Below are 11,912 nucleotides of genomic sequence, written 5' to 3' on the forward strand. Positions count from 1 at the left end.
TAAGTGCTTGGCCGTGACTCATCGCCGGGCTGACTCAGGCTGGGAGTGACACCGCGAAGGACTGAAAACAGCTTCCTGGAAGTTGAGTCAGTGCTCTCCTAGCAACTGTGCCCGTCTCAGTCCCAAGTTCGTCAAATGCAGGACTGCAGCGATGTTGAAGGAGAAAAAGTCACATTTCAATTCAAAGGTAGAAAAAAAATGAAAATAAAAGAGCATTGTCCTTCCAGGCTCATTAAACAGTGTCTTAGAGTGGGCGCAGGCGATGTTTAATTCATCGGGACACACAGACATCCACGATGTCGTCCTCTCGGCGTAGCGGTGGGTGAGAAAGCCATGCGCGACCACACCAGATTACATTCTTACATGGGGAGGGCAGACAGAGAGGACTCAGAATTATCTTTGCAAGGCCTCTTTCTGTGCTTTGATTCCAAGTGCTTTGCTTTAAGTAGCTCACCAGAATATAAGTTCATAAACACCCAGCAGGACTTAGTATAGAGGAAGGACAGAGGGTTCTGGGCAACTTAAAGAAAATCCAGAGAACAGGAAAAGAAATCGATTTATAAAAATCTGAAAAAGGGACCGGCAGGTGGCATGGTGGTTAAGGTCGCTGGACTCCCATATGGCCAACTGTGGTTTGAGTCCCGGATCTGACGGCTTGCTTTCTCACTCCCCCCACTTCCCTCACTCTGTTCCTCTCTGGTCAAATTTAAAAAAAAAAAAGAATAAATAAAATAAATAAAGTTAAATAAAATAATTCTTTTAAAAAAGGCATTTCAATATCCTATTTAAAAAAATAAGAAAGCGGTGAGATCAACAGAGTCCCTACACTCACTTTCCAGGTAGCTAAGGCAAAACAGAAGACAGTTCTGGAGTGGGTAGTTGATTTATTAATCAGAAATATCAACTAAAGTGGATTTTAAAATGTTCTCGATAATGTATTTAACCATGCCTTTTACTTTTTCAGGTTTTTGTCATAGGGCAGGTGCAATCAACAGAGAAAGATAAGTGAAGGGAAAGGGAGGATGACAGTTCTACAATCCCTCCTCCCCCCATTCTTCTCCTGGGACTTCGGACACACACACACACATGCACACACACATGCACACACACACATGCGCGTGCACACACACACACACACACTTGCACCTGACATGATTCTCAAGCTGCAAGGTCTGGGAATCAAACCGTGGTTGACCATGTGGGAGTCCAGCATCTTAACCACTATGCCTCCTGCTGGCCCTTTAATCGTGCTTTTTTGGATGTCCTACTCCATCAATCTCTCTAAGATATCTTCAGCAGATTATGCAGCTTTTTTGGGTCTCTTTTAGATATTAAAATGAATTCAGGACAATTAAAAACTCTAATCCTGGAGAGTAAGATTTTTCTTATTGTCCCAGAATAGGCATTAAAAAATAATCAGCCCCACTAATCCCGACATTACTTTTCTTTTTTTTCTTTTTCTTTTTTTTGTTTTTTTTTGGAGAGGTTTTTGCTATAGGGCGCGTGTGCTCTCCAAACAGAGAGAGAGAGAGAGACAGAAAGCGAGAAATCACCCCCCAGAGGGGATGGCCACACCGCAATCCCTTCTCCTCCATTCTCCTCTCGGGATCTGGGGCACGCACGCACACGTGCCGGGCGTGAGTTTCAAGCCAAGGGACGCGAACTGCGGTCGACTATGTGGGAGTCCAGAGACATAGCCATTACGCTAACTGCTGGTTCCTGACATTGCTTTTCATTAGGTTACCCTAAATTTTATTTCAATTTAAAAGATAGTCTCTTGGAAACAATTATATTAGTGTTTGTAAATAGTACCAGTCCAATTCCAAGGAAAAAAGCAAGCCCCCACTCAGCACCCCGTGGATGGTGATTGGAGGGCCTCGCCTCACCTCGCCCTCGCACACAGACAGAGCGACTTGCACCAAGCTACGCTCAAAGCTGGACGGAGCTTTCCTGGAAGTCTCTTCACAAAAATCAACTGCTTCCTTTAGGATGCCAACTGATCATTTTACTGATACCTTTAAGAGAGGTCTTAGTAAATAACTTTCTTTTCTTGCGATGTAACAATCCAGTTCGGTAATCAGGATTGTTTATTTAGTAAATTAATTGGAAATGTGTCTTTTTTAAGTTTCTGAAAAAGTTTGTGTAATTTGCTTTCTTATATATTTGGTATGATTTACCAGTTAAGAGAAGAAGAAGGATTGATTATTTCTGAATTGAATCCTCATCCTGTAATTACCTTACTGGGACAACCAGAGATGGGGGCTGCGTGTTTAAGGGCAGGAATAGATCTTTCTGGTTTTCCTTGTTGTATCATGCTTCTGTAGGGCTCCCCTAGGAAAAGCTTATTCTCTGACAACAGCAAAGTTAAAAGAGAAATCCACAACAAAAGAAGATGACTTGAAAAATCCCCGAATGCTAAAACTTTAAGTAACACATTTAAAAATGACCCACAGGAAGAAATCATGAGAAAATTGTTAGTTTTTTTAATTAATGAGAATAGAGTGACAAGTTAGTAAAATAAAGTAAAAGTCAGTAAGACTGACAACAGTACAATAAAATCTTGGCCCTAGTAACAGAAAGCTAGCATTTATTGAAGTGATTAAATTTAAAATTTTCCATCAAAGAAAACTCATGGTCTGAATCACATACAGATTTTGAAATAATTCAGATTAATACGTCCTGATAGCCCTAGAAAAGACGGAGGAATCTTCAACCCGAAGATAGATGCCATATTTGGGTCCGAGTACTTTTTTTCTAAGCTTAATGATAAGGAAACTTCAATGACCACCATGTCCCTCCTTCCAGGATAAGCAGGTCCGTGAGCACACATGGAGGGAAATACACTTATGGACACAAAGATGTTCCCAACTGTGCTAACGCTCGGCCGGTACAGACATGCCACTGTTTATATTCCAGGAGAAGCTAATTTTACTGACATGAAATAACAGTGTCTTAGCTACAAGAAGCGATCTCAGCGCTCACTAGCCGTTCAGCAGTGGCTCACACGCAGCACAGACCGTCTCCCACCATGGCGGACGTTCTGCTAAGCACTGCCGGGCGGCGGCCCTCCTGGAGGAGGCTGACCCTGCAGGCTGTTGGCAAATTTCCAGGTCAGTGCTGTGGTTATCCCAGAAACTGGGACTATCCGTAGCATTTATTGGGTGAAGTCCCTGAAATTCACAGAACAGCCACGTGCTAGGAAGACTTGTCTGGCATGGAACGAGACTTGCATGGCCGTCCAGCATTCAGGCGTGTGCGATAACGTGTGTTAGGAGCTGAACGAAGACGACAACTGCGCTTACGAATGAGCACAAAGTCCTTCTAGGTTTGTCAAACATTTCTGAGTTCGTCAGGAATGCAATATGGCACAAAACAGAAGATGGCATCTGTGGTAGTTGTTCAGAATCTTACCAAGTGCTGTCCATTTTAGGTAACCAGAGCACCGAATGGTTCGGAGTCACTATTACAGGGTCACGTTGCCCACGCGTAGCGATTCTCCATATAAATGAAACATCAGGCAGCTTCATTTAGTCTAGCTATATCTCTGCCTGAGGATTTTCATATGGAATTGCAAAATATTTCACTACAGATTACGTTTTCCATTATAGTTCATGATAGATACATAATTTATTGTATTACATATGTGTATAGAATTGTTTATGTACATATTCTATTTATTGAATTATAATTCTTTTTAACATATATACAAAAGGTGTTCAAATGTTTTATGGAAAATAAATTTTACGAAAAAATTATTCATGGATTTCAAAAATTTCTTCCATAAAATAACTCCACATTTTAATTTCATTTTTCCATGAACTCTTTGGAGTGCCTTTGTATGTATATTATGGTGTATGTGTGTAGATACACACACACACACACACACACACACTATATATATATATAGACACACACACATATATCCACGTACACTATATAGAAAGGTATATAGTATGTGTGCATATGTGTATTATATACATGTATATGTACATATGCATATTATATATATATAAATAGTTCAATGTAGTCCAAATTTTTTTTATATATATGTGTGTGTGTGTGTGTGCGTGTGTATAGATATATATGTGTGTGTATGTATATAAACACAGGCACGTGTATATATATATATATGTATATATGTATGTATATAATTGGAAATGTCTTCTTGGGAGAGTGAAAAGTTGGTCTCTCCTTCGGTACTTAAACCCTTCAGGCAGCAGTCCTGGCACTTGGTTGGAGAGAAGAACATTAAGACACACTATATATATATATAGACACACACACATATATCCACGTACACTATATAGAAAGGTATATAGTATGTGTGCATATGTGTATTATATACATGTATATGTACATATGCATATTATATATATATAAATAGTTCAATGTAGTCCAAATTTTTTTTATATATATGTGTGTGTGTGTGTGTGCGTGTGTATAGATATATATGTGTGTGTATGTATATAAACACAGGCACGTGTATATATATATATATGTATATATGTATGTAAATAATTGGAAATGTCTTCTTGGGAGAGTGAAAAGTTGGTCTCTCCTTCGGTACTTAAACCCTTCAGGCAGCAGTCCTGGCACTTGGTTGGAGAGAAGAACATTAAGAGTGGTGAAATTTTAAGAACAAAAATCAATGGAGGATCTGTAGGTATGCAGATCTAGAGTATTTTATTTTCTTGTGAATATAATGAATACCAAGGAGAATAATGACGTCGAAAGATGTGAGCCCAGAGTGCTGCACACCTGTGGCCTGTATGTTCACTCTGGGCTGCTGGAGGCTGGGAGGAGGGTCGTACCCCTCGCCCTGACAGATCAGTACACACTACATGCTTGTACTCGACAATCACACGGCACCACACAGATCAGCTATGATATGTCAGTAAATAAGTGAAAAAGGAGAAGAAGAAAAGAAGAAGGAGAAGAACGAGAAGAAGAAGAAGAAGCAGCAGCTGAGGCAGGTGGAGGATATTAAAGGGCATGCAAATTCCCCATGCCAGGGAGTGGATGCTATAGAATGCCGATGAACTGTAACAAGGACCACTTACATCTTCCTGCCAACAAAGGCATCATTATTGATAGTTTGCCCCTCAAAGTTCACCAAAGACCAGTTGGTGTTACCCCAAAAAGAAGCAGCAACCAGCGAAACAGTTGGTCTATACCCAGTAAAAACACATAGACCATCCCTCCCTGGGTTTCCCCACGTCCTTGTCACTAGACATCTTGAAGAGTTAAAGACATGAACTAAAAGAGCAGCCACACAGGGTCTGCCTAATGTCCCCTGTATTTGCAGAGAGAAATGGCATCTTTTTTTTTCTATAGCGCATGTGGAGAGAGACAGAGACAGAGAGACAAAAGGAAAGTGAGAAATCACCCCCTTGGGGGGATGGTCATGGTGCAATCCCTTTTCTGTCATTCTCCTCTGGGGATTTTGGGCACACGCACACACACACACACACACAAACCTAATGTGATTTTCAAGCTACTGGGTCCAGGACTCAAAACCATAGAGTCAATCATACGGGTCCAGTTGCTTTAACCTCCATGACAACTGCTGACCCAAGAGGAATAGCTTTAACTCCGGATGTTAAAGTTTTAGACTACATTAAACTATTTAAATAACTGAAACTGTTTGGAAAGACAAAAAAATCTACCTGAAAAGTTGTTAAGAAAGAAGAAAAGAATATAAAGAATATTCAGCCTGAAGCAGTTGCAGATTTCTAGATAAGCAGATAAAACCCCTTCATATTAGTACCCCACTAAGTTTTAAAGTTCTCAATAAGTTGGTTATACAAGTTTTCAAAGAACAACAGAAAAGAAAAGTGATGTGGTGGTTACGGTGCTGGACTCCCACATGACCAGCTGTGGTTCAAGTCTAAGACCCGGCGGTTTGGAAATCACGCCGGTGCATGTGGGGTCATTTCTCACTTTCCCTCTTTCTGTGACTCTTTCTGCCTCTCTCCAGCAAGTGCATTGGGCTCTATGGCAACGCCAGAAAAGAACAGAGGAAATAAAAGAAAAGACAAAAAAAGAGAAAGGAAAAGAAAAGAAAAGAAAAGAAAAGAAAAGAAAAGAGAAAGGAAAGAAAAGAGAAAGGAAAGAAAAGAGAAAGGAAAATGTACTAAGGGATCTGAGACAGAAAGGAATGCTACCAGAGCTCAGCTAAGCGAATGAGTCCTCGACTCCATGTCCTCTGAGACGCACTGAGAGAAGATGTGACTGAGCGTGCTGCAATGAGCAAGGTATCAAGGGCATGTCTCATCCTCTCAACTAACGAGGCGGTGTCACAGATGTGTGTGTCACTTGAACATTCGTAATTTTATCTGAAATAAATATAAAAAAATGGACAAAGTAAACCAACCGTCAACATGTCAACACATGACATGAAAAAGAATGGGTCTTATCGGCTGGATCCTATTCAGCCAAGAGTAAATATTAAGTGAACACAGGTTATGTTTCAGGCATTGTTGGAGCGACTAGGGAGATGGTGATTTCTCCTTAGTAGAGAGCGTACATTCCAGAAAGAAACCAGTCAAAGGATATGCCGGACAATGATGAGTAAGATGGAAGTGCAGGCTTCTGCGTCTCTGAGTATTGGTAGCCAATGGAGAGTCCCAGTGAAAGCAATTATAAAATGTATTGAAAAAGGAAATACTCAGATGGTTGGAGGAATCACTTATTTCTAAGATAACAGGACTCTGATGCAGCAGTTTCCTGGCAAAATAAAAATGAAATGATGTGCAGTCCACATTATTCTTTGGCCATTCTGACCCTGTTGTACTTGCTGTGTCACTGCACAGCAGGCTACAGAGCAGGACACGGTGGCCCGAGACCACAACTGTCTCCTTGGGCCGGAGAGACAAAAATTGGAGTTAAGATCCGTCGAGACAGCTAGGACTTCCATGGAAAAGAGAAAACCACAAAGAATTGAATTAGACATTCTGTGTGCGACCTCCCCTAAAGCGTTTGCCAATTCCTCGCTGAATGTGTACTGTATGATGCTGACAAACTGAGTATAAATCCTGCCTAGCATCTGCGATGACACGGAGAGCTTTCAGCCACTCCCAGGCGTTTTAGCCACCCAGAAGAGGGGCTCGGTATAAACCTAAAGGCCTTTAGCTGAGGCATCGCAAATGGCTGTGTCTTCGAAGAAAGGAACATTTGCAGAGGGAATTGCAATAGTTTTGACCAAATGACAGTGATTTTTCCATTGATTTACCTTTACCCAAACAAAATCAAATCCTGTCTGGAGGGAAATCACATCACTTACAATCTCCATTAGTTTTACATACTTACTAGCATTTAATGAAACATTAACACACATTCCATGAAACAGAACCAAATAACCTTAAAGCGAGACATAAAGTAGATGAAAAAAAAATGTTCAAAAGATCCACAGGAGATTGAGATATTAGATTATGAGATGAAGACTTTACATACCCGTGGCTACTATGTAGAAGGAAACAAAGAGATGGCAAGTGTAATACAATACCTGAAATAGATCTAGAAATCATGGGGAAGTATGAGTGAGAATTGTTGCACTGGAAAGAGAACAGGAATAAAGAACAGCTTGAAAGACAAAGAAATGAAGAACCAAAAGAAAACAAAAAGCAAAGCCCATGTCATACATAATGACCATGGTGGAGACCTCGACAACCTCTATAACTGGAGTTTCACAGAAACTGAGACAGAGAAAGTATTTGAAGAAATAGAGGCCAAGAATTTTCCAAAAGGAATAAAAAAAATCTTTAATATATAAATATATATATATATATATTACTAGCAGGTTCAAATATTCATGAGAGTGACAGAGAGAGGAAGAGAGAAAGTGTCCTCCTCTCCCCCTGGAACTGGGTCACACTACAGTCCCACCTCTTTTGTCTCCCCTTCTTTGGGATTTTGGGCATGCACGCACAGACAACAGAGCAAACAACACGGAGTGTTTCTTAAGCCACTGAGTCCGGGATTAGAACTGTACAATTAGCCACGTGGGATCTGGCTGCCCTTATCACCAGGCCATGGAGATGCACAAGGCAATGAAGATTCTCACCCACAGGCTTAAGAAGCCCTGCAAACCCTCCCACAACTCATACTGAAAACAGACACCCAAACAAAACAGATCTAGAGACACTACTGTAAAACTGGAGAAAACCAAAGACAAAATGCTAACATCAAAGATAAAACATATCAACCCTTCAAAATAGCAGCATCACTGTTGCTTGGGACTCTTTAACACAAACCATTAAAGCCTGGAGAAATAGGGGGATGCTTATAACGTTTGGGGTTCCATTATCCACTGGAAATATTCTAAAATGAAGGCAAGACAAAATCATTTTGGCATAAAAACAAGATATGGGCAGGCACTGGGGCTTAATGGTTAAAGGGCATGAGACCCCACATGGCTGACAGTGGTTCCAATCTTAACACACATGGCTTGACAAATATGCCTGGTGCCTGTGTGTGTGCATGCCCCAAATCCCAACAGGAAGAAGAAATGGAGAAGGGATTGTAGAAGGGATTCCATCATGACTATGCCCCACCAGAGGGACTTTCTCCTTCTCCCTCTCCCTCTCCCTCTTTTAATTTTTTTCTCTCTGTCTCCTAGAGGGCACAAGAGAGAGAAAGAGGAGAGAGAGAGAGAGGAGAGAGAGAGAGAGAAAATGAAGAGAAAGAAGAATTACAGCATTGGCTCAAAATTAGAACTCCGACCTTGTTTTTCAAATACTAGCTCTTTTATGAAATACTTCCCAGCCCTCTCACGCAGATTTATCAGAACTCTACTGCAGCTTCTATTGCAAAAATTGTAAAATAACGACATCTCAAATGTTTGTGTCTTTCTTCTCATCCGACTGTGAATGGCTCAAAGGCGATAACCTTGCCAACGAATCCTCAAGCCCCCCGGGGTCTCTGACATACATCGGGCTCTCAGAGAACAGGGAGTTATTAGAATAGCATCAGTGACGGCGTTTCCCAGTCGCCCACATCCCGGAATGGCAGGGCCAGCTCACCTCCTATGTCTGGACGCAGCTTGTTGTCATAGCCTTGAAGCAACGAGTTGAGAATTTGTGTGATGTCTCCTTCATGAATTTTTGGTGCCAAGACCCAGGTTTTGTTCACTGTCAAATCTTCATCATCTTCATCATCTGCTTTATCGACACTAAATAATTCAAAGAAAAAATTGGATAATAGAAAGTTTAAGCAAACAGTGTATATGAAAAACTAGTCTTGGCGTCTTACAGTTACATAAGAGAGGGAAAGGATTATGAAAGCGTTCCATTCAGTGGGACTGACGTCACCATCCTATGAACTGTACAATAATGCTCAAAAGCTAAGAACTCAGGGGCCAGCAAGCGGTGTGGTGGCTAAGAGAGCTGGACTCTCACGTGGTTGACCATGGTTTGAGTCCCAGACCTGGTGGCTTGCTTTCTCACTTTCCCTCTCTCACTCTGTCCCTCTCTGGTGTAAATAAATAAATAAATAAATAAATAAAGTAAAATAAAATAATTCTTAGGAAAAAAAAAAAACTAAGAATTCAGTGCAAGAAATGCACCATGCAATATCAAAATGATAAACCGCTGCTTGCCCACCCCCACGACTCCCACGGCTGTCAGGAACTCGCATGCAGACAGTAGGCTGAAGACACAAATGCTGCCTCCTGATTTCTGCAGGACGCAAGCTTCCTTGCCCAATAGAAGGCGCCCAAACCACCACACCCAAAAACAGGACCAAAAGGTTAATAATTACAAGTTAAAATAGTCTGATAAAAGCATATCAAATTGTATGGGTAGAGAAGAAAAATTCAGAAAAGCTGAGTGAACAAAAAGGGTGGAAGAGGAAAGGAGAAAGTCTGGTGCAGGACCACGGTCTCTCGATTTAAGCCCGAACAATTCAGGCATCTCACGGCAAGGACTTCCTCCAGGTGGTCTGGTGGTCAGGGCAGGGAGGGCGGTGACCTTCCACATGTGCACCCCGTGGAGAGCACAGGGCTGCAAGTGAGGCCTGAGAGTAAACAACCTCCCTGCGTTTACTGATAAATGAAAGCACCGAGCACCATTGGAAACACGCCAGAGCGCACACGTGTTTATCACGGTACCGAGACTCGGGAGGGCTCTCCAGCCGCGGGTTCCCGCCACGCCCGAGGGCCTGAGGAGACCATTCAGGCTCCTTCTGGGTCATGGGAGAAAAAGTCCCTCAATTGCTCATGTGCAACTCATCAAAAGTAAGAAACGCGGTCTCGTTACTTACAAGTACCTCACGGTTGATCTGAACAGGGCAATTCTAGCCCGAACAAGTCACCTCTTTAGTGACTCTAGTGCTCTGGTGATCAGGCTCAAACACGGCCCCAGCCCAGGTGGGATCCAGTCACCCTGCAGGCTCCGCGCATCTGTGTTAGGGCGGAGGTCTCCACCGCAGGGCAGCCAACTCTTCCCTCCACACCTGCAGCTGGTCTTGCTCGCCATCCACTCAGGGCTCACTGGCTTTGGGCCTAAACATTTAGCAAATGTATCCCTCGCTCGCTCTCTCTCTCTTTTTTTTATCTATAATGGGTATCAATGCCATGAATTAAGAATGAACTTTAAACTGAGCGACTTCCTCCGTCCACCTGCAGTCTATTACAGTTACTACAGACAGACAATGGGGTGCACTATTGCTCTCGCTGTTCCTCCTCTCCCTCCGGGCAATACCGCTGCTCCTAAGGGAGAGGAGATGGCAGCTGAGTATGGAGACTCTGAGCCTGTATTTCTAGAAATGCACGCGTTACCAAGTCCCCACAGACCAACTTTTATCCCTGAATGGATTCCTGGAGATTATTTAGTTAACAAATTTTACTTAAGTACTCTAGTTACCGGGAATTCTTATTCTCCTGCTAACGTCTAGCTTGGGCCTGGGACCTCCTTCACAGGGGGATTATGCGTTCCTGTTCTGTTCCATCCCAGTGTGGCTCTTGACTGGCTAATGGAATGTAAGTGACAATGTCACAACCCAGGTAGAAAGTTTAGTGTCAGTGACGTTATCTGTGCCTCTCTTGTCTCCTGCCGGAAGTCCAGCCATACTCAGGCAGAAGCAGTGCTATGACTCACTTCCAGAATAAAGGCGAGTGGACTGCAGTGGCTGTGTAGCCTGAGTGAAAAATTAGTATTTCAGGTTGTAAGCCACTGAGACCTTCAGGGCTTTGTTACCACAGCATCACACACCCTGCCGGATGGCCTCTGCACAGTTCCATACCCACGAGTGTCTTGGAAAACAAAGGAAGAGATGAGGCCCCGGTTCTACTTCTGCCCCAAAACCTCCTCAGTCCTTCCTCCTAACGCCACCTCGGCTAACACACAGGCTTAGTGCAGCCTCTCTCAAAACGGTTTTGGGCCCTTCAAATAAAGACATAATTTGAGGGAATAGAATATATCACATAATCTCAAGAAAGCTCCCTGCTACGGTCAGGGCTAACTCTCGGACCCACAGGCCATGTTCCTTCCACTGTTAATATCTTCCACTGTTTTATGGATGAGGAAACAACATGGTAGCTGCTCCGTTGACCAAGGGACAGTGGCTCGTATGGCAGGCCTGGGGTTCTGAAACTGACTAAGCGGGAAGACAGTTCCACGGTTCCTAACCGAGAGACATTGTAGCTCAGTATGAACACTGTGAGTCTGTATTTCTAGAGAGTTACAAACTGCCCACAGAACAACTTTTTTTTTTTTTTTAGAGGTTTTTGCTATAGGACACGTACACTCACCAGAAAGAAACAGACAGACAGAAAGTGAGAAATCACCCCCCCCAGGGGGGATGGCCACGCAGCAATCTCTTCTCCTCCATTCTCTTCTCAGGATCCTGGCCCCACACACACACACACACACACACACACACACACACACGCGCCACACATGAGTTTGAGCCATCGG

The 11,912-nt window shown here is 42.8% G+C and overlaps 1 protein-coding gene across 1 annotated transcript in view; it reads right to left on the bottom strand.

The window, feature by feature from the left end:
- Window positions 1-11,912, bottom strand: part of GABRG1 (gamma-aminobutyric acid type A receptor subunit gamma1) — a 103,779-nt gene that overhangs the window by 61,562 nt on the left and 30,305 nt on the right. Inside the window, exon 2 of the mRNA XM_006162884.2 lies at window positions 9,021-9,169. Within this exon, the coding sequence (XP_006162946.1) occupies window positions 9,021-9,169 (149 nt within the window). The remainder of the gene's footprint in view (window positions 1-9,020; window positions 9,170-11,912) is intronic.

The sequence above is a fragment of the Tupaia chinensis genome, unplaced genomic scaffold, assembly GCF_000334495.1.
Source record: "Tupaia chinensis unplaced genomic scaffold, TupChi_1.0 Scaffold141090_1, whole genome shotgun sequence".
Taxonomy (NCBI): domain Eukaryota; kingdom Metazoa; phylum Chordata; class Mammalia; order Scandentia; family Tupaiidae; genus Tupaia; species Tupaia belangeri.